General features: G+C 69.1%; 3 protein-coding genes across 5 annotated transcripts in view; 2 read left to right on the top strand and 1 right to left on the bottom strand.

Annotated features, from left to right (window-relative positions):
• The first annotated feature begins 2,745 nt into the window (after positions 1 to 2,745).
• TMEM150A (transmembrane protein 150A) lies at positions 2,746 to 10,625 on the top strand. Its single transcript, XM_075424153.1, has 7 exons — positions 2,746 to 2,864; positions 5,205 to 5,252; positions 7,371 to 7,442; positions 7,524 to 7,591; positions 7,692 to 7,819; positions 8,376 to 8,553; positions 9,402 to 10,625. The coding sequence occupies exons 1-7, from the start codon at positions 2,785 to 2,787 to the stop codon at positions 9,635 to 9,637; spliced, it is 810 nt and encodes a 269-aa protein (XP_075280268.1). The 5' UTR covers positions 2,746 to 2,784; the 3' UTR covers positions 9,638 to 10,625.
• Positions 10,626 to 14,338: 3,713 nt separating this feature from the next.
• NFKB2 (nuclear factor kappa B subunit 2) lies at positions 14,339 to 24,535 on the top strand. Of its 2 annotated transcripts, XM_075422766.1 has the most exons (23): positions 14,341 to 14,441; positions 15,438 to 15,482; positions 16,684 to 16,762; positions 17,114 to 17,154; positions 17,255 to 17,353; positions 18,103 to 18,254; positions 18,672 to 18,778; positions 18,901 to 19,059; positions 19,145 to 19,249; positions 19,367 to 19,452; positions 19,532 to 19,670; positions 19,751 to 19,870; positions 19,977 to 20,159; positions 20,279 to 20,420; positions 20,540 to 20,654; positions 20,833 to 21,040; positions 21,132 to 21,301; positions 21,419 to 21,521; positions 21,602 to 21,810; positions 22,831 to 22,900; positions 22,976 to 23,148; positions 23,227 to 23,338; positions 23,780 to 24,535. In XM_075422766.1, exons 1-23 carry the CDS (start codon positions 14,397 to 14,399, stop codon positions 23,899 to 23,901), a joined length of 2,784 nt encoding a protein of 927 aa, XP_075278881.1. In that variant the 5' UTR covers positions 14,341 to 14,396; the 3' UTR covers positions 23,902 to 24,535. The 2 variants fall into 2 exon arrangements, with proteins under 2 accessions (XP_075278880.1, XP_075278881.1); XM_075422765.1 differs by having other exon boundaries at positions 14,339 to 14,441; positions 22,831 to 23,148.
• PSD (pleckstrin and Sec7 domain containing) overlaps positions 24,226 to 26,210 on the bottom strand; it is a 46,512-nt gene continuing 44,527 nt past the window's right edge. For both annotated transcript variants that reach the window (XM_075422762.1, XM_075422764.1), the window contains one exon: positions 24,226 to 25,742. In XM_075422762.1, the coding sequence (XP_075278877.1) occupies positions 25,503 to 25,742 (240 nt within the window). In that variant the 3' untranslated portion in view covers positions 24,226 to 25,502. The remainder of the gene's footprint in view (positions 25,743 to 26,210) is intronic.

Genomic DNA, 26,210 nt, shown 5'->3' with positions numbered 1-26,210 from the left:
TGGTGTCAGCTCCCAGCAAAGCGCAGTTTTTCCAGCTGCCTGAGGTAGCTGTTTGGGCGGACACCATGTTTGAAACTGGGTTTGCCAGCCCAGTTTCTGCGTCTTCATTCAGAGGGTTGTGGTGCACAGCAGAAGCCACCTGAGGAAAATGCAGGAAGCGGGACTGGAATGGAAGGAATGTCAACTGGAAAGGCAGACAGAATTGTACTTTAAACAGTTTTCACTAGACTGTAAATAGGAGTGGACTGGAAAAACAGGAAATAAAATAGTCCTTAAATGTTGTTTGGATTTTGCAGTGGTGAGGTTTCCTCTGTTGCAGGGAAAAAAGAACAGGGAAAGTGTTTGAACCGAAAGGAGAGCAGAATCAACTGACAGGTAGCGTGTGCTGGGGTCCGTATGCTTATCGACAAGTCTCTTAAACTCTATTTGTAACTTAAATTTCATAAAAGCCATGCTACCAGCGGCTGTTGGTTCACCACACTGGCCTTCAGGTGTGTCCCAGCATGCACCTTCGCTAGAAAGCCTTGGGCTTCCTTCTCCTTTTGACAGGCCTGGCTCGCTGTTTTCCAGAGCAGGCTGCGCAGACGTCGCTGTGGTTTGGATTTACGTGCCCCTTCTGTTCCTGTTCACGAACTTCCACGCTTCAGCACGTGTCGGAAGGAGGGGTTACTGTGGAGTTGACGTTCCCTCCTGGTGTGAAGCTTCCGAGGGGCAGAAAGCCCTGTGGAAAGATAAGCCCTGGCTGTAAAACATGCATTTGGCACTGAAACTCGTGAAACTGAAGCAAAGCTGCTTTTAGATTCGATTTTTGAATTGAACCTGAGCGTACCCAGAAGACCCGGTCCCTAGGGAAGGTTTCCATGAAGGATCTTCCCCCACTGAGCTGGCTTGTTTGCAAGTCGCCCTCCCTGCTACAACCACCAGCCATTGAACGCCGTGGAAGAATCTGTGCCAGTCGTGGAGCCTGAAGTGCCCTGACACCGCGGTGCCCGATCCTCTGCCCCGGCTGCGCGGGAGGGAGCAGCCCCAGGGGCTCCGTACGCTCAGCCCAGAGCCCGGCCAAGGCTGCAGGGCTGGCCCCGTGCCCACTGCATGGTCGGCCGTGTTCCACACCACGGGGGCTGCCGGGAGAGGCAGGGACCGGTGCCTGCCGGCGGGCAGGGTGCGGGGGCAGCTCTGGGAACGCAGCCCCCTGCGGAACAGAGTGGTGGAGCGTGACTCCTGCGGCGACAGGCCAGGGAACAGGCTGGTGAACAGCAAGGAGAGACCCTGGGCGTGCGAGGAGGCTGCATGGAGTGCGATTTGGCGCGGCGGGAGAGGAGATCCCCAGACTACACGTCCCAGTGTGCAATACGACTGCTCCAGTTGCATGGCTGCACCCTGGGGCAGAACGACCCCAGGCACCAGGACAGGCTGGGGCGGACCTGCTGGAGAGCAGCTCTGCGGAGAGGGACTGGGAGTGCTGGGGGACGACAGGGTGACCATGAGCCAGCAGTGTGCCCTGGGTGCCAAGAAGGCCAATGGGATCCTGGGGTGCATCAAGAGGAGTGTGGCGAGCAGGTCGAGGGAGGTTCTCCTCCCCCTCTACTCTGCCCTGGTGAGGCCTCATCTGGAGTACTCTGTCCAGCGCTGGGCTCCCCAGTTCAAGAAAGATGAGGAGCTACTGGAGAGAGTCCAGTGGAGGGCTACGAGGATGATGAGGGGACTGGAGCATCTCTCCTGCGAGGAGAGACTGAGGGAGCTGGGCTTGTTCAGCCTGGAGAAGAGATTCTGTGATTCTGTCCCGTCGAGGCGGTGGGCAGCCGCAGCTCTGCCCTCAGCACCGGCTGCTCCATGGCCGGAGGGCTGTTCCAACCCTTCCTTCGCCGGATGGTTTGGGACGCGCGGACGCAGGCTCACAGCAGTGTGGGTCCTTGCCCAGTTACTGACAGGACAGGGGGCTGCTGTGGCCTTGTGCTCCCTCAAGTTCTCCACGCTGGAAGAAGGACCGTTCCTCTGGGCGGATGGGTGGCTGCTGAGCTTCATCCCTAGGTGAGCCATTCCCAGAAAGGGTCTGGGAAAGGAGAGGTTGGGGTGGCCGGGTCGGGAGCTGCTGGGCGAGGGTGCAGGAGCTGGAGGGAAGGCTGTGCCCTCGCCCGCCCTCTTCCCCCGAGGAAGAAGAGGGGACTGAGCAAGGTCTCCTGTGCCCGATGGCTGTACAGAATCATGGAAGGGACCTCTGTGGGTCATCTGCCGAAGCAGGGTCACCCAGAGCAGGCTGCACAGCACCGCGTCCAGGCGGGGCTGGAATATCTCCAGAGAAGCAGACTCCACAACCTCCCTGGGCAGCCTGGGCCAGGGCTGTGTCACCCTCAGAGGGAAGAAGTTCTTCCTCGTGTTCAGCTGGAGCTTCCTCTGCTTCAGTTTGTGCCCGTTGCCCCTTGTCCTGTCGCTGGGCACCACTGAACAGAGTCTGGCCCCGTCCTCCTGACACCCACCCTGCAGATATTTATGGGTGTCTGTAAGGTCCCCCCTCAGCCTTCTCTTCCCCAGGCCCCCCCGCAGCTCTGCCCCCCTCCCCCCCCCCCCCCCCGGCCGCGCCGCCGCCACGTGGCGTCCGGGCCCCGCCCCCTCCCGCTGCCTCCCGGGCCGGCCCTTCCCGCCCAGAGGGGCGCGCGCTGCCCGCGGGCGGGGCCGGGCCGGGCCGGGCCGGGCCGGGCGGGGCGGGGCGGGGCTGTCCCGGCTCGCCTCGCCCCCGGCCCCGTGGCGGGCGGCCGCGGGGAGGCTGCCCTGGCCCGGCGGGGCATGCCCGGCCCCAGGATGCCGGCCTGGGGGATCCTGCCGCTGACGCTGCCCGCCTTCACCATCACCGGCATGTGGATCGTGTGAGTGCCCGCGGGCTGGGGGGGCCGTGGGCCGGGGCGCTCGGGGGGCTGCGGGGCAGGGGGCTGCGGGGCGGAGGGGCTCGGGGGGCTGCTGCTGCTGCGCGCTCTGTCGCTCCCGAGCCTCGCCATACCCCCGCGGCCGCCCTGCATGGTCACCCTGTCACCCCATGGCCACCCTGCACAGCCACCCTGTCCCCCCACAGCCACCCTGCGTGGTCACAGTGTCCCCCCCACAACCACCCTGCTTGGTCACAGTGTCCCCCCCACAGCCACCCTGTCCCCCCATGGCCACCCTGCATGATCGTGGTGTCCCCCCACAGCCACCCTGTCCCCCCACAGCCACCCTGCATAGGCACGATGTCCCCCACAGCCACCCTGTCTCCTCATGGCCACCCTGTGTGGTCATTCTGTCCCCCCACAGCCACCCTGTCCCCCCATGGCCACCCTGCATGATCGTGGTGTCCCCTCACAGCCACCCTGTCCCCCCACAGCCACCCTGCATGGGCACGATGTCCCCCACAGCCACCCTGTCTCCTCATGGCCACCCTGTGTGGTCATTCTGTCCCCCCACAGCCACCCTGTCCCCACATGGCCACCCTGCATGATCGTGGTGTCCCCCCACAGCCACCCTGTCTCCCCACAGCCACCCTGCATGGGCACAGTGTCCCCCACAGCCACCCTGTCTCCTCATGGCCACCCTGCATGGTCATAGTGTCCCCCTACAGCCACCCTGTCCCCCCATGGCCACCCTGCATGATCGTGGTGTCCCCCCACAGCCACCCTGTCCCCCCACAGCCACCCTGCATGGGCACGATGTCCCCCACAGCCACCCTGTCTCCTCATGGCCACCCTGTGTGGTCATTCTGTCCCCCCACAGCCACCCTGTCCCCCCACGGCCACCCTGGTCGGTCATGGTGTCCCCCGCCATGGCACTGGCCTCACACCCTGGACACAACACGGCGTCGCGTGTCCTGTCCCGGCGCGAGCGCGGCCGACGCTTGTGCGGCAGGGGAATGGCCTCGGGAGCGGTGCCACCGGCCCGGGCCCTGCAGTGCCAGCGCTGTCACCAGCACACAGGCACCCGTCCTCCACTGCGGGGCGAGGCATGGAGCCAACGCATCCCGTGCCACCCGGGTGCCCCCAGAGCCCCCCCCCCAGTGTCCCCTGCCCTCCCTCCCGACAGAGCCGAAAGCTGACCCTGGCGTGGGGAGCTCGTGCTCCCAGCCCTGCCCCTGGACACCTCTCAAAGCCCTGGCTGTCTCCTGTGGGTGACCCTGGGGGGACAGGTCCCTCCCCAGCCCGGAGCAGCGTGGGTCTGGGGTGCTGCTCGTGGTCCTCACAGCCAGAGCTGCCCTGGTGGGCCTCTGGGTTCCTCTCCTGGCTGATTCCCCCCTCCCAGGGGGGCACAGGGGGCTGCGGCGGGGACTGGGCGCTTGGGGGGACCTGTGCTGGGAAACGGCTGGGTGAGGGGTCTGCGGGGGGGGGCGATGCTCTTGCTGGGTGGCCCTTGCGCTGGGCAGCGCTGGCCCTTGGTCCCCCCGCTCCTTGCCCCGGTGCCTCTCTGCTGGGCTCGTCCTGCTGCGCGCCCAGCTCGGCCCGGAGAGGTGTTTGCTTACTGGTGTCGGGGCCTATTTTTAACCCGCGCTGTTTACGGCGGCCGGCGGCGGTGGTTCGAACGCGGCCCGGGAGGGCTCCCCGCCGGCCGGGGTCCCCGGGGCCGAGCCCCCCGGGAGCCGAACGGGCTGCGTGCCGTGACCCCATGGGACGCTGGCTCGGCAGCGGAGCGCTCCACGGAGCCCATCGCCCGCAGCGCCCGGCCGGCACGACGCCTGCGTTGCCACGCTGGTTCTGGCTGCGGGGCCGGGCCCTGCACGGCTGGTGCGGAGCCCTGGTGCCGCAGAGCTCGGCCGCGCGGTGGGGAAGGGAGGCGGCTTGCGGCAGGGATGGGGGTACTGGGCTGGGGGACGTGGTTCCGGCAGCGGGACACCCCCGGAGCGTGGGCTGGGCTCGGGCACTTGCTGTTCTTCCTGCTTTGTAAAGCCGAGAGGTGCCCCTGGCCCGCAGCGAGGGCTCGCACGCCCCGCTCCTGCCACTGGGCCAGGGGCCCGCAGCCGGGATGCGGGGATGCGGGGATGCTGCGGGGATGCACGGATGTGGGGATGTGGGGATGTGGGGATGCGGGCATGCTGTGGGGATGCAGGGATGTGGGGGCACGGGGATGCAGGGATGCTGCAGGGATGTGGGGATGCGGGGATGCTCTGGGGATGCAGGGATGCGGGGATGCTGCGGGGATGCAGGGATGCGGGCGGCTGCGGTAATCCCTGTCCTTCTCCCCCCCAGGTACGCCATGGCGCTCTCCAACAACCACATCTGTCCCGTCCACAACTGGTAAGGGCTGGGGAGGCGGCGGGGGCCCTTCGCCAAGGACCGGCTCGGTTGAAGCCCCCGCTAGTGGCAGGTCCCCCTCGCTTGAGCCGTGCTGTGCCGTGCCAGAGCACTGGGAAGCCGAGACCCCCCCTGCGCCATCATCGTGCTGGAAGGGGGGGTCGGGGCCAGGCTGGCCTGGGGAGGGGGCCGCGATGGCAGGAGGGGTGGGAGCATCGAGCGGGGGGCACAGAGCCGCCTTCCCCCCGGGAGACGCGGTCATGACAGCGACGGGGCGCAGTCGCCGCAGGGCTCGTGTCTCCTGTCCGGCCCCACAAGCGGCTTTTGGGAGTGGAGGTTCGGGATGGGCCAGGCCCGGCGTTGGCAAAGGATGCCGGGGACGAAGCGGGCTCCCCGGGCCAGGCTCGCCACGGTTGCGGCCGCTCCGGCGCAGGGTCCAGCCCCGCTGCCAGCCGGGCGGGGAGAAGGAGGCCATTGAAAAACAACACGGCGCGGGGAAAGTATGAAAATAAGCGGTCAGGGAGTTACAGAGGGCCGTGTGTCTCCATGGAAAAGCTGGAACTCGCGTGCTCGAGGCTAAATCTGGCGGTGCCAGGGGAAGGGGGCGGCCGGCGGCACCCCGGGATGGGGGATGAGGCGCAGGAGAGGCGAGGCAGCGGAAAAAAAAAACCCATGTTTGCTCTCTTGGCAATGCCTTCTGCAGGGCTTTTGGCTTGTTGTGTCTCCTTAGGACTCTGCCCAGAAAAATCCATGTTAGTTTAATCCTTGCTGGAGTGTTTGAAGGAGAAGGGGGGAGAGAAAAAAAAAAACCCCCCGCTGCCATTTCCTGCCTGATGGCTGCCGCTGCCCTGGGAAGAACGCGTGTGCGGGGCTGTCTGGGCCGCGCGGCCAGCCCGCAATGCGGAGCGACGCTTCCCGGCCGCGGGCTGCTCGCTTTAAACAAAATAATCATAAAAAAACCCCTCCCAAGCCAAACATGGCCCCGAGAGCAGCCCGTGAGGAGGCCGTGGGGCTCCCTGCCTCGCTGGGGTTTGGCCTGGAAAACAAAGCCACCAGCGAAGGAGGAGACCAAAAAAACTCCAGCGCCCAGCCCAGCCCAGCCCGCTCCAAAAAGGCCTTTCTGAACCCGGCGCTTGCTGAGCGGCCGGAGGGGCCTGGAGACCCCCCAGTCCCGGCCCTGGTCCCGCCGTGGGGCTGGGGGTCTCCGTGGGCCCCTTTGGGGTGCAGCACTCCAGGCTCCCCGGCTGCGGGGCAGGGAGGGGGTCCTGCTCAGCCGTGCTGGGCAGCACTGGCCCCCCCGGTCCCAGCCCCGGTCCTGGTCCCACCGTGGGGCTGGGGGTCTCTGGGGGGACCCTTCGGGGCGCAGCGCTCCAGGGTCCCCGGTTGCGGGGCGGGGAGGGGGTCCTGCTCAGCCGTGCCGGGCAGGCGTGATGCTGCAGCAAAGGGGGTCCCCAGATCGCGCTGCGAGGGTGGAGCTGGGGGGCGAGGGGGCACGTAGCCCCCCGGGATGGGGTCCAGGCGGCCGCTGTGGCACAGGGAGGGGTCTCAGGGTGAGAAGAGCTCTGGGTCCCCGGGGTCTGCGGCCGCAGGAGACCCTCCCAGGGCTCGGGGGGGCTGCGGGCTGCTGAGGACCCCAGGGGTCACCCGGCCGGCGTGCTGGGCTACCCAGGGCAGCCGTGGGGCCTGCTGCTGCTGTGTCGCCCCAGCAGCTCCTGCTCTCCCCTCCCGGGGTGGGGGGCACAGCCCAGGGGTGCTGGTGGCCGCGGGGGCCGTTTCCCGCTCCGCTCGGCGTTCCCGGCCATGCGAGCCCGGAGCTGTTGGTGGCTTCGTGCCCAGTCCCACCCGGGGCTGTGTGTCCTGGGGCGGCTCCCGCTGTGGCGCGGGGCTGCGAGGACCCCCCCCCGAGCCCAGCACCCCCCTGCAGCCCCCTGCCCCGCTGCGGGCTCTCCCTCTCAGGCAGGGGCTCGGGCAGGTGGCCCGGTACCCTGGGTGTGATGCTTGCAGGGGACCCCTGAGTAGCTTGGCACCGGGGCGCAGCGGGCACGTCCCCGGGGTTGGGGGAGCGGGGGGGGTCCCGGGCAGCGGTGCAGCTCTCCCAGCCCGTCCCTTTGCTCCCCGCAGGAATTACAACCAGTCCTGCGACGTGGACAGCCCCGACTCCTGCTGCACGCTGGACCACATCCCCCTCGTCAGGTGAGCACCCACGGGTGGGAGCGCGGGGCCGTGCCCCCCGGAGCCCCCCGGCTGAGGGCTCCCCGCGCCTTGTCCCCGCAGCAAGTGCGGCACCCTGCCTCCCGAGAGCTGCTTCTTCAGCCTCATCTGCAGCCTGGGCTCCTTCATGGGTAAGTGCCTGCTCCGGGGAGCCCCGTGGAGCCCACCCGCCCCGGCCGGGGGGTCCGCAGGCGGCGGCGTGCGACGACGGGGCTGTGTCTCCCCCCGCAGTGATGCTGGTGGGGCTGCTGCGGTACGCCCACCTCCTGGAGCGCCTCGGCCCCTCGCTGCTCAACACCCTGGGGCTGGCCGCCGGCTGGGTCTGCGCTGCCGGCCTCACCATGGTGGGCAACTTCCAGGTACGGGGTCTCCAGGGCGCCCCGGGGCGGGGAGGGGGCTTGGCGGTGTGGGCTTCGGGGCGGTGGTCCGTCTCTGGGACCCCCCGCGGCGTGCGCACCCGCAATTTTGGGTCTGGATTAAGCCGCCCGGTTTGGCTTAACCGTTAGCGGAGACCCCCGGCACGGTCCGTCCCCTCTGCGGGTGCGTGGCCCCGTGTGGGCAGGGACCCCCGTGGGTGTTCGCCGCTCGGGGGGCGACGCCAACGAACGCGGACGGCAGGGCCAGGACCCCCGGGAGGGATGCGGGTGGCCGCAGTGATGCCCAGGGCAGAGTGCACCCCCCGCCCCGGACCCTCGGGCACGGCAGGGCCGTTGGCCCGGGGGGCTGCAGAGCGACCACCCAGCGGATGGAGGAAACAGAAGCGCTTTGAGATGCCGGTGGGTCCGCACCCGCTCTTCGGGCGGGAGTTCGGGCACAGGGCGAGCTGCCTGCCCCCCTGCCCGGCCACCAGCCCACCCCGCCGGCGCAGAGCCGCGCTGGGGGGGTCCCGGCGTGCCGACGGCCGCTCCTCCGCAGGTGGATCACGCCAAGGTGCTGCACTACATTGGGGCGGGGGTGGCCTTCCCCACCAGCATGCTGTTCCTGCTCCTCCAGTCCGTCCTCACCTACCGCGTGGCCAAGACCCGCGGGCAGTGCTGGACCGGCCACTTGCGAAGCATCCTCACCGCCCTGGCCTTCGTCACCCTCGTCTTCAGTATCCTTTGGCAGGGTGCAGGGGGGAGATGCGGGACGGGCTGGCAAGCGGTGGTCCTGCCAGGGGGGCACGCAGCCTGCGCCCCCGTGCCTTGGACCGGGAGGGGGGCTGAGGCCAGGCAGCTCGCCGTGGGAGTGGGCTGAGGGAGCAGCGCTGGGGGCCGGGCTGGGCAGGCAGAGGGGCTGAGCTGGGGCGGGGGTGCTGGGGGGCATCTCTTTAGGGTGCCCCGAGCCAGCCCTGCCCCGGCTGCCGCAGCCCGGCCACCGCCGTGGGCTCCAGCCCCACGCCTTGCAGAGCGGCAGGGCCCGTTAATTGTCTGTTTTAATGAGGAAAAGGCACGCCAGGCCCTCGGCAATGCAAAGTCCATCTGAGTGACCGGCATGGCCGAAGTGGGGCACGAAAGAGCCGTGTGCGGTGCCAGCCCGGGCTGGCAGGGTGGTCCCAAGGGGCTGGAAGGGTGGTCCCGGGGACCACCAAGCGCCTGGCTTGTTTGAGGCTGAGGTTGGGGATAAACCGGGGAAGGTGGTTGTTGGGCTGGAAGGGGAGGAAGGCTGCGGTGCCCGGCGTCCCCGGGGGGCTCTGGCCAGGGCGAGGAGGAGCTGGGGGTGCTGGCAGCCCCGGGACGTGGCCAGGGTCCCACTCCATCACCGCGGCAGGCTGGTGGGGGGCTGGGAAGGGCATGCAAGGACAAGGAGCCAGCGGCCGTCTGCGGTGGCCATGCTGCTCTGTGGGCGCCGGGCTGGTGGTGGGACAGCAGCGAGCCGTGGTGGGGACGGCGCGGGGAGGGGGCTGGAGCTCTGCGGGTGGGACGGGGCGAGCCGCGCTTTCCTTGACGGGGATGCCCGCAGGCGGGGTGTTCTTCATCCAGGAGAGCTTCGTGCTGCAGCACGTGGCCGCCCTGTGCGAGTGGGTCTTCATCATTGACGTCCTGGTCTTCTACGGCACCTTCGCCTTCGAGTTCGGGGCCATCTCCACGGACACCTTCCTGGTCCTGCTGAAAGCCAGCCGGGCCCCCAAAAGCTACAAAGGCGAGAGCGGCGTGGCCCACCCCCACGGCCGTGCGGAGGGCCTGGCCATGGCCTGACCCCCGCGCGGGGCTGCCGGCGGGGACCCCCGGACCGGGCTCTGCCGGTGACTCCCCCCGCACGAACGTCTGCGAGGTCCCGGGTGCGTGTGTGTGCACGCGTGTGTGTGTGTGGGCGCGCGTGGGTGTGCGGTAACCCCCTCGGTGGGAGCTGTGGCAAGGGTCCTCCAGCAGCGGCCCCCTCCCTCCCCGCAGGGTTTGGGGGTCCTGCGGGGGTGCGGGGTGCCAGCCCGGTGCTGGCAGAGCCGGGATCTGCCCCTGAGCCCCCCCCCCCGTCTGAGTTGGGGGCGATCAGGCAGAGGGATGCAGGGGGGTGGGGGGCTCGCCTGGGGGGGGTCCAGCTGGCCGCTGCCACTGCGTCGGAGCAGCTGAAACCCAAAGTGCCTTTTCCCACCCTCGCAGCACCGGCCCCCCCCGGTGAGGATGGCAGCAGGGGGGGGTCTCCCTGCCCTCATGCCGGCGGGGGGGTCGTGCCTTGCGCTGCTGCTGGGTGACATCAGCAGCCCCGTGGGACCCTGCCGGCCCCCCCAGCTCGGGGCCTTTCCCCTGTTTTTTCGGCTTTCGGAGGATCAGCACAGTCTGTCGGAGCATCAGCACAGTCTGTCGGAGCCGCGGGAGCCCCCAGCCCCTTCTGCGGGGACCCCCAAACCGCTCTACGGGGGCTTCCCCGGCCCCTCACGCTGAGCCCCAGCCTGGGATGGCCGGGGCGGGGGGCTGCGGTGGCTGAGGGGCAGCGTAGAGGGGGGTGAGCGTGTCTGTGTGCCTGTAGGTGTGCGTGTATGTATAGATTTACATATATATATATATTTACACATATATATATATAAAATTTTCCCTTGTCCCTGGAGAGGGGCATTTGCTGCTGCTGTGCGCGTTGATCGGGGTGGGCTTGGTTTGCCCCCCTTTCCGAAACCGGCCTACGAACCCACCAGTACATGTAGTTCGAAGAGGAGCATTTCTGACTTTTATATCTAATATATGTTTAAAAAAAAAAAATACAGAGAGAGAACGGTCAATTTACATTAATAAAAGGGAAAATCGGCCAAAGGCGAGGCGGACGGTCCGTCCCCACTGCACTGGACGGGGCTGGGGACCGGCTGCGGGGCCAGGGTCCAAAGGGGTGGGGGGCAAAGGGTCTCAGGGGGTGAAGGGTCCCGGGGGTCTCAGGGTTTGGCGGGTCCTGGGGGTCTTGGGGTTTGGAGAGTCCTGGGGGTCTCAGGGTTTGGAGGGTCCTGGGGGTGTTGGGGTTTGGAGGGCCCTGGGGGTCTCAGGGGGTGAAGGGCCCTGGGGGATCTCAGGGTTTGAAAGGTTTGGGGGCGAAGGGCCCTGGGGGTCTCGGGGTCTGGAGAGCCCTGGGGGTCTCGGGGGCGGAGGGTCCCTGGGGGTCTCGGGATCTGGCGGGCCCTGGGGGTCTCGGGGGCCAGCCGTGAGCCCGGATCCCCCGTCCCGAGGGTCGGCTGGCGGCACAGCCGCGGTGCCCTCGGGCCCGCAGCCCCCACCCCGCGGGGTCCCCTGGCCCCGCCGCGGCCCCCCGTCCCCCGCCGCGCTCCCCGCCGGGGCGGGGCCGGCCCGGGAAGCCCCGGGAGGCGGGGCCGGGCCGGGACTTTCCCGGGGCCGCGGCCGGAGCGCGGCGAGCGCGCCGCGGCCGGGGCTGGAGGTAACGGGCGGCCCGGGGCGGGGGGGCTGCCCGGGGGGCCGGTGCCCCCGGGAGCGGGCTGAGCGTCCGAGCCGACAGCCTGCGGGGCCGCGGGCACCAGCCTGGGCCGAGGCACGGGGGACCAGCGCCGGCCGGGGGTGCTGAGCCCCGGGATGCTGAGCCCCGGGATGCTGAGCCCGGGGGAAGGTGCGGCCGGGGGGTGCTGAGCCCCGGGGGTGCTGAGTCCCGGGGGAAGGTGCGGCTGGGGGATGCTGAGCCCCGGGGATGTGACCGGAGGATGCTGAGCCCTGGGGGATGCTGCGGCCGGGGGGATGCTGGGCTGGGGGATGCTGATCCCCAGGGATACTGAGCCCCGGGGGATGCTGAGCCCAGGGGATGCTGAGCCCCGGGGGATGCTGAGCCCCGGGGGTGCTGAGCCCCGGGGGAAGGTGTGGCTGGGGGATGCTGAGCCCTGGGGGGTGCTGAACCCGGGGGATGCTGGGCTGGGGGGTGCTGAGCCCCAGGGATGCTGAGCCCTGGGGAAGGTGTGTCTGGGGGATGCTGGCCCCTGGGGATGCTGAGCCCGCGGGATGCTGACACCCAGGGATGTGGCCAGGGGATGCTGTGGCCGGGGGATGCTGGGCTGGGGGGTGCTGAGCCCCGGGGAATGCTGAGCCCGGGGGATGCTGATACCCGGGGACGCAGCGGGGGGATGCTGCGGCTGGGGGATGCTGAGCCCTGGGATGCTGAGCACTGGAGGATGTGGCCAGGGGATGCTGAGCCCGGGGGATGCGGCTGGGGGATGCTGAGACTGGGGGATGCTGACCCCTAGGGATGCTTTCCCCCGGGAATGCTGAACCCCAGGAATGCCCAGCCCGGTGGACACCGAGCCCGGGGGACGCTGAGCCGTGGGGGGTGCTGAGCCCGGCTGGCCGTCGTGTGCAGCAGCCTCCTGCGCTCTGCCCGATCCGAGCTCCTCGGCCCTCACCACGCGCGCTGGGGTGATGGGTGCGGACGTATCCAGATTCCCAGGGGAAAGGGAGACAAACTGGGCGAGAGGTTTAAAGATTCAGTGCCAGGGCCACCCGTCCCCGCCGAGGGTCTGCAGCGGCCAGCCCCGGGCAGCCCCCGGCCTCCCGCTCCCCACGGCCGCTGTGCCGGTCCCTGGCTGCCCCTCATCCAGCTCTGGGGCCAGCTGCGAGCAGAGATGTTGGGACGATGCAGGCTGGAGAGAGACCCGCTGTCTTGGCGCGGGGAGGAGAAAGCCAGTCCCAGCGCGGGTGCCGGGACGCGTTGCCCTGCTAGTGAGGACGTTGCTTATTTTCCGTCTTGCCGGTAAATCGTGCCCTGTCCCGCGGCTTTCCCTCCGCGCCCGGTGAGCTGGGCTGGCTGCTGCCTGCCCCGACGGAGGGGGTCTGCGCCCCCAGGCCCAGCTGGTTCTGCCCCAGAGGGGCCGTGGACGCTGAGACGGTGGTGATACCGCAGGCGGAGGGGAAACCGCGGAGGGTGAGAGACGGCGGGCGCCCGGCCGGTGCTGAGAGGGGTTTTCTGAGGGCGCGCAGCTACGCGGCTGCGTGGAGCTGATGGTTCATAACACGACGGCAGAGCAGCTCCCGTACGGGCCCCAGAGGAGTAAACCAGAAGATCCGTGGGTGGCTGGGGCTTGCCAAAACCACCCTGGTAGCCGCGGTGGGAGCAAAGGCGTTTGGTGCAGAGAGATGTGCCGGGGAGGGGACGCCTCGGCAGCTTTCAGGGCGAGGGGGTTTCTCTCTGCCATGCTCGCAGGTCACGGACTCGGTTTGCAGAAGGGTCTCGGAACGCAGCGCCGGCACCACCGGGTCACGCTCGAGGGAGGTCTGCAGATAGGGAGGAATTAGCCCAGCAAAGGGGGGTCCGGGTGCCAGCGTCCCGGCCAGACGCGCGGGGTACCACGGAGCGGGGGATGCCGACGGCAGGAGGAGGAGACACGTCCCCTTCCGGGGTGTGCGGGGGCTGAGAGCCCAGCGTGCCCCGCTCCCGGGGCAGTTCTGGGGGCCTGGAGGGCACGGCTGCTGGGCGGAGGAGGCAGCAGGACTTACCTCGAGAGCGGGTCGCAGGGTGCCTGAGGGTGGTCTTCCGGGGACGAAAGAGCGGGCGATGGCACGACGTCGCAGCTCTGCTCGACGCCCGAGGTGGGCTTGCTCCAGCGCGTGCTGCGCAAGGTCGCCGGCGAGCGAGCCGGGGCCGCGGATATGCGGGCACGACCCCGTGATGTCCCTTAGTCACGCCGCGTGCTGCAACAAGTGGAAGCTGTGAAAACCCCTCTCGAGGGGACGGGGCTGATGGCGCGGGGAAGGGGAGCTGCTCCGCGCGGGGGGCACAGCCCACTCCTCTCCGGCATCGCGGGGCAGGGCTCAAGGTGGCCATCCCCAGCGCGTGGAGGAAGGGTGTTTGTCCCCTCGTCACCTCTCTGGGAAGCCTGTGCCGGGGACGAGGTGGTGGGGTGCGGCTGCCGGGGCGGGATGGCTGGCGGGATCCCTTCCCACAGGCCGGGCTGGGGCTGCGTCCGCGCTCCCGGGCTTGGGGAACCCCCCCAGAACACCCAGAGGAAGGTCCCACCTCGCTTGGCGGTGCCAGATCTCCACCCTCACCCTCCTCGCACCCCCGCGGGTCCCCCAGACCCCGGCCCTGGGCTGCACCCCGCCGGCGGGCTGGGCAGGGGCCGCGGAGCTCGGCCGGGCACGGGGGAAGCCTTGGGGCCACAGGGCAGCCCCTCCGGGGGACCTGAGCAGCTGGAAAATCTCCTCGAGAAGGCTCCTTTCAGCTTCTGAAGAACATGAGTCACGCACGGGTTGAACAATCCCCTTGCTTCCCCCTTTCTCCCACACACCCAAAATCCCCCGAGCGGGACCTGCAGCAGCCACTAATTCAGAAATTCACGGTGTGAGGGCACCGCGGAGTCGGATTCGGGGTTTTTTTGGCTTTCTCTTTTCTTTCCATCGCTCAGTGAGAAGAAATGTGGAGGAAGAGCGCGCGCCTGGAGGCTCTGCTCTGATCCGGACCCTTTGCGAGAAGTCTCCGGCGGCTTCCCGCCGTCAGGCCGACCTCGACCCCGGCGGGACCCCCGGCCGTGGCAGCCGAGCCATGCTGGGGCTCGACAGCTTGCTGAGACCACCCTCTTCCTCCCCGGTGAGCCGGAGCATGGCGGCGGGGGTCTGCGGGGGGGCTCGGGGTCTGCGGGACCGGATGCTTCCCAGTGGCAAGGAGGGAACGGGATCACGGAATCGTTGGGGTTGGAAGCACCCCGTTGGGTGCCTGCGTTGGTCTGCGGAGTGTCCCGGGCCGGGGGGAGACGCGGGGCCAGCGCTTGTGGTCCGGGGGGGTGTTGGGGACGATAGCCCCGTGTTGGAGGTGAGTGGCCATGGTGTGATGGTGCAGGGGGGGGGAGCTGGGAGCTGGGGTTGGGGAGCTGGGGGCTCGGGGGGGGGGGAGCTGGGGGTGCGGGGTGGGAGCTGGGGGCTTGGGGGGGGGAGCTGGGGGTGCGGGGTGGGGAGCTGGGGGCTGGGGTTGGGGAGCTGGGGGTGCGGGGTGGGAGCTGGGGGCTCGGGGGGAGAGCTGAGGGTGCAGAATGGGAGCTGGGGGCTTGGGGGGGGAGCTGGGGGCTTGGGGGGGGAGCTGGGGGCTCGGGATGGGAGCTGGGGGCTTGGGGGGTGGAGCTGGGGGTGCGGGATGGGGAGGTGGGGGTGCGGGGTGGGAGCTGGGGCCTCGGGGGGGGAATTGGGGGCTCGGGGCCCGGCTCCCGGCGGTTTCGGGCTGGGCGGGAAGAGGAGCGATGGCCGCTCGACGGGGCCCCCCCGGGGGGGGGAGCTGGGGGTCCCCGGAGCCCGAAACTCCTCGGCTGCGGGGAGACGGCCGGTCCCGCCGCCCCAGGCCGAGCCGTGCGGGGCCCCGGTGCGGGTCGGGTCGGTGCGGGTGCCGGTGCGGGTGCCGGTGCGGGTCGGTCGGGCCGGCCGGGTCGGTGCGGGTCGGGTCGGTGCGGGTGCCGCTGCGGGTCGGGCCGGGCGGGGCGGGGCGGTGACGCGCGGTCCCGTCATTTCCCGGCTCGGCGGGGTTTCTGGGGACTTTCCGGAGCGGCGGGGCCTTCCGCCGCCGCCGGGCCCCGCTCACCCCGCGCCCTCCCCGCAGGCCGCCGGCCGGCCCCGCGCCGACATGGACGAGCAGTTCCAGACCGTGAGTGCGGGGCGGGGGAGCAGTGCCCGACCCACGCGTGGGGTGCGGGGGGGGCTGCGGGTGTCCCCGGGGCGGGAGGTGGGGGTCTGTGTCCGGCCCCGGAGTGGGCAGCGGGGGCTCTGCGGGTGCCCCAGGGTGGGCAAAGAGGGTCTGTGTCTGCCCCCAGGGTGGGAGATAGGGGTCTGTGTCTGCCCCCAGGGTGGGCAGTGGGGGCTCTGTGGGTGCCACCGGCGTGGGCAAAGGGGGGCCGTGTCCATCCCCAGGGTGGGCAGTAGGGGGTCTGCAGGTGCCCCAGGGTGGGCAAAGAGGGTTTGTGTCTGCCCTCAGGGTGGGACATGGGGGCTCTGCAGGCGTCCCCGGGGTGGGCAAAGGAGGTCTGTGTCCACCCCCAGGGTGGGCAGCAGGGGCTCTGCAGGTGCCTTCAGGGTGGGAGATGGGGGTCTATGTCTGCCCCCAGGGTGGGAGGTGGGGGGGTCTTCAGGTGCCCCCCGGGGTGGGATGGTCTGTGTCTGCCCCCAGGGTGGGCAATAGGAGGGGTCTGTGTGTGCCCCCAGAGTGGGCAGAGGGGGTCTGCTGGTGCCCCCAGGGCGGGAGATGGGGGTCTACATCCACCCCTGGTGTGGGTGGCAGGGGTCTGTGTCCTCCCCCAGAGTGGGCAATGAGGGCTCTGCAGGTGCCCCAGGGTGGGAGGTGGGGGGTCTGTGTGGACCCGCAGGGTGGGAGGTGTGGGGGGTCTGCAGGTGCCCCTGTGGCAGGAGGCAGGGTGGTCTGTGTCCACCCCCAGGGTGGGCAGTGGGGGCTCAGCAGGTGCCCCAGGGTGGGCAAAGAGGATCTGTGTCTGCCCCCAGGGTGGGACATGGGGGGTCTGCCGTTGCCCCCCTGACAGGAGGTGGGGGAGTCTGTGTCCACCTCCAGGGCAGGAGATGGGGGTCTGTGTCTGCCCCCAGGGCGGGCAATGGGGGGGGGTCTGCTGGTGCCCCCAGGGGTGGGCAGTGAGGGGTCCGCACCTCCCCACCCCTCTTCCTGGGGAGGGTCAGGGGATCTGTGCCTGCCCCCCCTCCCCAAGGTGGGCAATGGGGGTCTGTGCCAGACCTCCCCCCACCCCCAGGGTGGGAGGTGGGGGCTGTGGCAGCCCCCTGGGGCGGCCGAGGGTCCCGGCCCCAACACCCTCACCCCGTTCCTCTTCCCTCCCGTCGCCCAGTGCCTGGACGGGATGGACTGCGAAGACTTCGGCTTCAGACCCCACATCATGGAGCCGAAGGAGCCCCCGATGCAGACGGGTAAGGGCCCCCCGGGGGTCCCCGCCCGGTGGTTCCCAGCAGCAGCAGGGCCGTGTCCCCGCTGGCCCCGCCGCGGGCTGGCCGGGAATCCCTGCCCCGTGCCACCGGCGCGGGGATGTTTGCTCGGGGACAGGAGGCTGGGCTGCAACAGGACCCCAGGGTCTGGCCACAGCATCCTCCGGCCCTGCCGCTCGGACCGCCGCTCCCGGCCGGGGGGCTGGGGGCCCTGAGCAGCCCCGTGGGACGGGAGGGGTCCCCATGCCTCCAGCGTGTCCCTGCTGGGAGCACGCGCTTGGGTTGTCCCGTGCTTCCCGCCGGCTACCCGGTGCTTCTCTCCTCTGTGTCCTCCAGTGAACGGTCCCTACCTCGTCATCATCGAGCAGCCGAAGCAGGTGAGGACCTCGCTCAGGTCGGGGCAGGAGTGGCTGCCACCCGCTGCTCCTGGCGTCGGGTTTGGGCCACCCTTGGCCGACCCTCTCCTTGCCTCCGCAGAGGGGGTTCCGCTTTCGGTATGGCTGCGAGGGCCCTTCGCACGGGGGGCTGCCGGGAGCGTCCAGCGAGAAGGGGCGCAAGACCTACCCCACCGTCAAGGTGAGCACTGCCCGGGGCGGGGGATGGGGCCGCGACCTGCGGCGCTGGAGGGGCGGTGGCGTGGGGAGGGCTGGCAGGGGTTTGTGGGGGGTGGGGGGTTCCGCAGGCTCCTGGGGTGCTGTGTCACAGAATCAGAGCATGGTCAGGGTTGGCAGGGCCCTCTGTGGGTCACCCAGCCCAACCCCCTGCCCAAGCAGGGTCACCCACAGCAGGCTGCACAGCACCGCGTCCAGGCGGGGCTGGAATATCTCCAGAGAAGGAGACTCCACAACCTCCCTGGGCAGCCTGGGCCAGGGCTCCGTCACCCTCAGAGGGAAGAAGTTCTTCCTCATGTTCAGCTGGAGCTTCCTCTGCTTCAGTTTGTGCCCGTTGCCCCTTGTCCTGTCGCTGGGCACCACTGAACAGAGTCTGGCCCCATTCTCCTGACACCCACCCTGCAGATATTTAGAGGCATTTCTAAGGTCCCCTCTCAGCCTTCTCTTCTCCAGGCTGAACAAGCCCAGCTCCCTCAGCCTCTCCTCATAGGAGAGATGCTCCAGTCCCCTCATCATCCTCGTAACCCTCCACTGGACTCTCTCCAGTAGCTCCTCATCTTTCTTGAACTGGGGAGCCCAGCACTGGACACAGCACTGCAGACGGGGCCTCACCAGGGCAGAGCAGAGGGGAAGGAGAACCTCACTCGACCTGCTGGCCACACTCTTCTTCACGCACCCCGGATTGCCTGACTCCCGCCTCCCTTCTCCCCGCAGATCTGCAACTACATCGGGATGGCCCGGATCGAGGTGGATCTGGTGACGCACAGCGACCCTCCCCGCGTGCACGCCCACAGCCTGGTAGGCAAGCAGTGCAACGAGGCGGGCAACTGCGTGGCCATCGTGGGACCCAAGGACATGACGGCTCAGTGCGTGCTGGGGAGACCCGGCCTTCTGCCTCCCTGGGGGGCCGGGGGGCTGGCGAGGAGGGGGATTAGTGTCTGTGGGAGCTGGGTGGGCTGGATGGGGCCAGGAGCGGGTTGAGACAAGGTCGTCGGTGCAGCTCTGTCCCCTCTACTGCTGCAGCTGCTCTGACGGACCCAGCCCTGGCTGGTCCTGCTGGCATCCCCCCTCCGGACCGGTCGCCCGAGGATGCTCGGAGTTCCCCAGCCGCCTCTTGCGTGGGCTCCTTTCCTCTGCCCTGTGGTTGCCCCCTCAGCCCCGCACACGCTGACCCCCCCAACCCGAGGGGCTCTGCTCCGTGCTTTGCTCTGCTCCCACCCGCGCCGGCTGCTCCCAGCCCCGGTGCTCCCAGATCCCAGCGGGATCCCGCTCTTCTCCTCCAGGTTCAGCAACCTGGGTGTGCTCCACGTCACCAAGAAGAACATGATGGAGATCATGAAGGAGAAGCTGAAGCAGCAGAAGATGCGTAACAGGACCCATCTGCTGACGGGTGAGGGCAGCCTGGGGGCTCGGCGGGACTCGGTGCCCCCGGGGAGTGGGGGGGGACGGGCAGGGGCACCTGGAGCCCGGTCCCCTTGCCCAGCCTGATGGCATCTCACCCTGCCCCGGCAGAAGCGGAGCTGCGTGAGATCGAGCTGGAGGTGAAGGAGCTGAAGAAGGTGATGGACCTGAGCATCGTGCGGTTGCGCTTCTCCGCCTACCTCTGCGACAGCAGCGGGAACTTCACGCGGGCCCTCCAGCCCATCATCTCGGATCCCATCCACGACAGCAGTGAGCGCGGGGAGGGGACGGGGCGGGGAGGCGAGGGGTGCTGGGTCTGCCGCCGCGGCTCCCAGCGCCCGCTCTCGCTCCGCAGAGTCGCCGGGAGCTTCCAACCTGAAGATCTCACGCATGGACAAGACGGCGGGCTCGGTGCGGGGAGGGGACGAGGTCTACTTGCTGTGCGACAAGGTGCAGAAAGGTACAAGCCGTTCCCTCCCGGAGGGGCTGTGGCGGGGAGACCCGGGGAGGGGGTCCGTGTCCCCGGAGCCCGGCCGGGGTGGGGGGACCGGGGTGCCAGCGCCGCTTCTCTCCCCAGACGACATCGAGGTGCGGTTCTACGAGGACGACGAGAACGGCTGGCAGGCCTTCGGGGACTTCTCCCCCACCGACGTACACAAGCAGGTGGGGGGGCGGCGGGGGGCTGCCGTGCGGGGCGGGGGAGCCCCGAGCGGGACCCCACGTCCGTCTGTCCTGCCCGCAGTACGCCATCGTCTTCCGCACGCCCCCCTACCACAAGCCCAAGATCGACCGCCCGGTCACCGTCTTCCTGCAGCTGAAGCGGAAGCGGGGGGGGGACGTGAGCGACTCCAAGCAGTTCACCTACTACCCCGTGGCGGAAGGTGAGACCCCCCCATACCCCAGGCAGGTTGGCGAGCCCCCCGGGGCCGCCCCTCACCCCGCCGCCCCTCTCTCCCCGCAGATAAGGAAGAAGTGGAGAGGAAGCGCAAGAAAGTCCTGCCTCAGTTTCCCCAGCACTTTGGCGGGGGCTCGCACATGGGGGGTGCCGGCGGGGGGGCCGGGGGCTTCAGCTCCGGAGGAGGTGAGTGGGGACTCCTCTTCCCCCTCCCCGCTCGGGGGGCTGCAGCCTGGCCCTGGGGTCTCCCCGCTCCCCCCGGGCCTCACCCGTCCCCTCCCTCGCTCTGCAGGCGGGAGCCTCAGCTTCCCCTACTCGCCGGGGCTGGCCTACAACAGCATCTACTCGTCGGGCCCCCACCCCGTGGGGGGCTACCAGGGGGGCGTGCAGATGAAGGACCCCAAGGCGGAGGGTCCTGGGAGCGAGGGGCAGGCGCCGGCAGAGAGCGCGTACTGCAAGGAGCTGCAGAAGCAGGGTAGGAGGGGGCCGGGTGGGGGGACGTTGCTCAGGGGCGGTGGCGCGGGTCGGGGACCTTGCGGGGTCCCGGGGGGGTGCGGGGATGCTGCTGCTGATGTGCTGCTTCCCCCCCCCCAGCCCAGCTGTGCCAGCTGTGGATGCTGGCGCTGGCCCGCCGCAACGCCCACGCCCTGCTCGACTACTCAGTCACCGCCGACCCGCGCGTGCTGCTGGCGGTCCAGAGGCACCTGGCCGCGTCGCAGGACGAGAACGGAGACACGTGAGGGCAGAGCGCAGGGGCCTTGGCGGCTGTCGGAGCCGTCTGGGGGGCTCGGGGTGGGGTGGGAGGGCCTGGAGGAGCGTGGAGCTGAGCCGGGGGCCGTCGCGCTCTCGCCGCAGGCCTTTGCACCTCGCCATTATCCACGAGCAGACGGCTGTGGTCAAGCAGCTGATCGAGGTCATCGTTAGCATCCCTGGCCAGCAGATCATCAACATGGCCAACAACCTGCAGCAGGTACGGCGTTCCCTGGGGCGGCCGGTTCCCCTCTGCTGGGGGCTCGCTCCCGCATCCCGACCCCAGGGGCTGCTCCTGATGCTGCTCCGGCTGGGAGCGGGCTGCGGGGCTGAGCGCGGGGCGGCCGCTGCGGGACTCGGCCCCTCCCGTGGACAATGCTGCTGCTGCCGTCCCGCAGACGCCGCTGCATCTGGCAGTCGTCACCAAGCAGCCCCAGGTGGTGCAGCTCCTGCTGCAAGCCCGTGCTGACCCGACGCTGCTGGACCACTATGGCAATTCCCTGCTGCACCTGGCGCTGCAGGCTGGCGACGAGGAGATGCTGAGGACGCTGCTGACCCACCTCGGCTCGGCTGCCCCATACCTGCTCCGCCTGCCCAACTTCCACGGTGAGCGGGGCCGGGGGGGCGACGGGCAGAGCCCGGCGGTGGCCGCTGCGGGCTCGGCCGGAGGGGTGCTGAGCCGCTCGCCCGGTCGCAGGGCTCCTGCCTGTGCACTTGGCCGTGAAGGCGAAGAGCCTGGCCTGCCTGGACTTGCTGGTGAGGAAGGGAGCGGACGTCAACGCGGTGGAGAGGCAGGGCGGGAGGACCCCGCTGCACCTGGCCGTGGAGATGGAGAACCTCAACATGGCCACCCACCTGGTGAAGAAGGTACGGCGGGGCGGGGGGCTGGCGGCCGTGGGCCGGGGCTGGGGTGCAGCCGCGTCAGGGGTCCCCTTGGTCAGGGCAGGGGTGGGGGCAGCCCCTCCTCACGCCCTTTCTCCATAGCTGGGAGCAGATGTCAGCAGCCGGACCTTTGCCGCAAACACCCCCCTGCACTTGGCCGCCGGCCTGGGGTCCCCCACCCTCACCAAGCTGCTCCTCAAGGCCGGTAAGGCACCGCTCCCCCTCCCCACCCCTGCGCCCCAGACCACCCTGCCCTGCCGGGGACTCACCCCCCTTCCCTGACAGGGGCAGACCGGCTGTGCGAGAACGACGAGCCCGTCAGCCCGTCCTCCTCAGAGACCAGCAGCGACACGGACGCCGACCCCGATGAGCAGGAGCTGGCCATGGAGCTGGGCGAGCCGGCCGTGGAGCGTGGCACCAACGCCGAGCCCCCTGCACAGGGACACAGGCGCCGACGCTGCCACACGCCCCTCGACCTGACTCGAAGCCAGAAGGTGGGCGGCACGGGGGGGGTCAAACCCCTGGGAGCCTTTCACAGAATGGTTGGGGCTGGAAGGGACCTCTGGGTCACCCAGCCCAACCCGCTGCCCAAGCAGGGTCACCCAGAGCAGGCTGCACAGCACCGCGTCCAGGCAGGGCTGGAATATCTCCAGAGAAGGAGACTCCACAACCTCCCTGGGCAGCCTGGGCCAGGGCTTCGTCACCCTCAGAGGGAAGAAGTTCTTCCTCGTGTTCAGCTGGAGCTTCCTCTGCTTCAGTTTGTGCCCATTGCCCCTTGTCCTGTCGCTGGGCACCACTGGAAAGAGCTTGGCCCCATCCTCCTGACACCCACCCTGCAGATATTTAGAGGCATTTCTAAGGTCCCCTCTCAGCCTTCTCTTCTCCAGGCTGAACAAGCCCAGCTCCCTCAGCCTCTCCTCGTAGGAGGCTGATGATGAGTCCCCTCCTCATCCTCATAGCCCTCCGCTGGACTCTCTCCAGTAGCTCCTCATCTTTCTTGAACTGGGGAGCCCAGCACTGGACACAGCACTGCAGACGGGGCCTCACCATGGCAGTGTGGAGGGGAAGGAGAACCTCCCTTGACCTGCTGGCCACACTCCTCCTAATACACCCCAGTATCCCATTGGCCTTGGCACCCAGGGCATGCTGCTGGCTCATGGTCACCCTGTCGTCCCACAGCACTCCTAGTCCCTCTCCACAGAGCTGCTCTCCAGCAGGTCAGCCCCAAGCCTGTCCTGGTGCCTGGGGTTGTTCCTCCCCAGGGTGCAGGACCCTGCCCTTGCCCTTGCTGAACCTCATCGGGTTCCTCTCTGCCCAACTCTCCAGCCTGTCCAGGTCTCGCTGGATGGCAGCACAGCCTTGTGGTGTATCCACCACTCCTCCCAGTTCTGTGTCACCAGCATTGCTGAGGGTTCCCACGGGGGGCCACAGCAGGGACGGGGCAGAGATGCTCCTGCGTGGCTCTCCCGTGGGGTGCGTTGGTGGATGGTCATGTCCATGCGTCCGTCCCGCAGGTGCGGGAGATCCTGCTGCAATCCACCCAGCAAGACCCCGAGCTGGAGCCGCCGGCAGCCCCCTGGCCAGGTGAGCAGCCCCCTCCCCACGGCGGGCAGGGTGGCCGTGCGGGCAGCGCACCACGTCCGCGCCTCTCCCGTGCAGGGAAGGTCCTGTCGCTGGCCGGCGAGGAGCTGCAGGCGCTGGAGCAGCTGCTGAACCAGGACTGCCGTGGCGCCGACTGGGTCGAGCTGGCCAAGCGCCTGGGGCTCTGCAGCCTGGTGGAGACCTACAAGGACGCCCCGTCGCCCAGCGCCAGCCTCCTGCGCAGCTACGAGGTCAGTGCCTGGCTGCGGAGACCCCCTCCCCAGGACCCCCTGCCCGCCGGCCCCCCGCTCAGTGCCCTCTCTCTGCAGCTGGCGGGGGGCAGCCGGGGGGGGCTGCTGGAGGCCCTGGACTCCATGGGGCTGCGCAGGGCTGTGAGGATGCTCCGCAAGACGGAGGAGATGGAGAAGCTGCAGAGCACAGGTACGGGGAGCACAGGTCCCCACCATCCCCTCCATCCCCACCGTCCCCTCCAACCCCACCGTCCCCTCTAACCAACCGCACCGTCCCCTCCAACCCCACCGTCCCTTCTAACCCCACCGTCCCCTCCATTCCCTCCAACCCCACCGTCCCCTCCAACCCCACCATCTCCTCCAACCCCGCCATCCCCCTAACCCCACCATACCCCCCAACCCCACTGTCCCATCTAACCCCACCATACCCCTAACCCTGCCATACCCCTAACCCCGCCATCCCTGCTAACCCCTCCATCCCCTCCATCCCCACCGTCCCCTCCAACCGCGCCATCCCCCCAACCCCACCATCCTCTCTAACCCCTCCGTACCCTCCAACCCTACCATCCCCTCCAACCCCGCCGTCCCCCCTAACCTCTCCATCCATCCATGCCCGGGGCTGGCTTTGCAGAGCTGAAGGAGGACAGTGCCTACGGCAGCGCGTCGGTGGAGGAGGAGCGGGCACCCGCGCTGGCCCTGAAGCCAGGGCCGGAGGGCGAGCGGCCCCCCAGCCAGCAGCCGCAGGTGCACTGAGGGGCCCGCAGACCCCGCACCCGCTCGGGGGGCCGCATGGCCCCCCAGCCCACGCAAGTGCCTTCCGGACTCAGGGCGCAGCTGCCCGGACTCGGGGGGACGGGACAGCCGGCTCCCGCCGCTCTCTGCTCTTATTTAATGGTCCCTCTCCTTCGCCCGCCCTGGCCCCAGCCCTGGCCCCGAGCAGGCGGGGTGCGGACCCCCCGAGCCCTGCCTGGGAGCGCGGCAGCCGCCGGCCCCCCTGCAGCATCCCCCCGCAGCATCCACCACGCCGTGCCGGGGCTGTGCCCAAGCAGGGGAGAAACCACAGCGCACGCCAGAAGCGAAGAGCCAGATTTTACTTCAGTCACCGAGAGAAGCTGCTGTACAAAGGTTTTTCTCCCCCCCCAAGCCGCCTGGGGCAAGGGTGGATATTTTTTTTTTTTCTTTTTGTTTTTTTTTCCTTTTAATTTTTTTGCAATAGACTCAAAAGAGCAGAATAAAAAGTTTGACACATTCGCAAAGTCAGTGCTGAAAGGAGCCAGGTGAGACCCCCTGCCCACAGCCCTTCCGCTGCCCTGGCCCCCTCCCCGCACTCCCGGGGGGCTCCGGACGAGTGGCCCCCAGCCCAGGCCGTGCTTTGGAGAAGCAGTGCGGGGAGGAAGGCGGGCTCCAGGCTGTGCCGGCGCAGCGGGGACCCCCACCTCCAGCCCGGCTTTGGGGTTCGCCATCCCCTGCCAGCAGTGCTTATGCACCCCAGGCACGCTGCTCGCACCCCGGCAGCGCAAAGGGGCCAGTCCAGGCTGCCTGGGGGGGGGGCATGAAGCACCAGCGCAGCAGCCCCCAGCGCAGGGGTGTTGCCAGCCCACGGCTGACCCCTCCGTGTCTCCCCAAGGGGTGGGGGGAGCTGGGTCTCCCCAAGTCCATATAAAAACCTCCCCCTCCCCTCCCCACCAGAGCACAGTGCCTACAGGACATGGCTGGGGGTGTGGGGTTGGTGGTTTGTTTTTTTTTTTTTTTAACAGTTCCCAAAAAGCATCAAAAGTAGCCCCAAAAAAACCCCTCCCCGTGGTCAGCTCAGTCTGGTACTAAAAAGTGCAAAACTGTATCACAAAAACCGTCTAAAAGTTGTAAGAAAGCGGGGAGGGCGCAGCGGTGGTGGGGAGGGGGCCAGCTGCCGGGGCCCTGGCTCCCCCCGCCCCAGGAGAGGGGACAGCCCAGGGCTGGACCCCCCCCCCTATAATCTGCCCCAAGGGAGCTGGAGGAGCTTTACTGATTTGTCTTGTCTTTTTTTTGTTGTTGTTGTTAAAAAAACCACTGAAGAATTGAGCCCAGCGGGTGGGTTGGGGTTGTCCCCCCCTCCCCGGGGCAGGGGACTGGGTCCTGCAGCCAAGGGCAGGACAAGGAGGGGCAGGAGCGGGGTCTGACTGGGGCAGGGAGCGGGGACCACCCTGCTCTGCCACCGTCACTAGCCCGAGGGGCTGTGGCCAGGGGAGCCGGACAGACCCCCCCCCCGCAGACGGACGGACGCCTTCGGGGGTCTCGGCGGGCACGTGGCCTCCACCCCAGCGCCGAGGGGGGGGCAGAACGGAGCTGCAGCGCGGGCGGCTGGTGCCCCTGGCTTACGACTTCTGGGGGTGGCCGGGGGGCTGGCGGCTGGCGCGCTCCGAGACGTTGCGCTTCACCTTGGTGGCCGTGCCGGAGGGCTCCGCGCTGAGCGAGGGGCTGGATCGGGATTTTTTCAGGCCGTCGTCCTCCCCGCCCGCTGCGTCGAAGAGGGTGGACTCGAACGCTGCCAGGTCCTCGGAGCCGGCCTTCAGCTTGGCGCGCAGCAGCATGGCGTAGGTGCCGTAGCGGGATTTCTGGGGGGGGGCACAGTGCGGCAGAGAGGGCTGGAGGAGCTGGGCACTGCCCCGTCAACCAGCATCCCGGGGCTGGGGGGATGCTCGTGGCCCCTCCACCCCAGCCAGCATCCCAGGACTCGGGGGGGGCGGTGCTCATGGTCCCTCCGCAGCATCCCAGGGCCGGGGGGATGCTCGTGGTCCCTCCGCAGCATCCCAGGGCCGGGGGGATGCTCGTGGTCCCTCCGCAGCATCCCAGGGCTGGGGGGGGGGGGGGGGGGATACTCGTGGTCCCTCCCCACCCGTCGCTAGAGCACGGGGGGGGGGGGGCAGCGTGCCCCCAGTCTGGGCAGCCCAGCCAGACTCCAGCCCCTGGGAGTCCCCCAGCCCTGGGGTGGGTGCAGAGCTGGGGGTGCTGGGGCAGTACCTGGTGTACCCATGGCAATTCAGCTGATAGGTATGGGGAGGGGGGGGACCTATCGCTCAGGG

This window comes from Opisthocomus hoazin, chromosome 6 (assembly GCF_030867145.1).
Source record: "Opisthocomus hoazin isolate bOpiHoa1 chromosome 6, bOpiHoa1.hap1, whole genome shotgun sequence".
Lineage (NCBI taxonomy): Eukaryota > Metazoa > Chordata > Aves > Opisthocomiformes > Opisthocomidae > Opisthocomus > Opisthocomus hoazin.
Note: the sequence above shows the minus strand (reverse complement) of the source record. Positions and strands in the feature narration are given on the sequence as shown.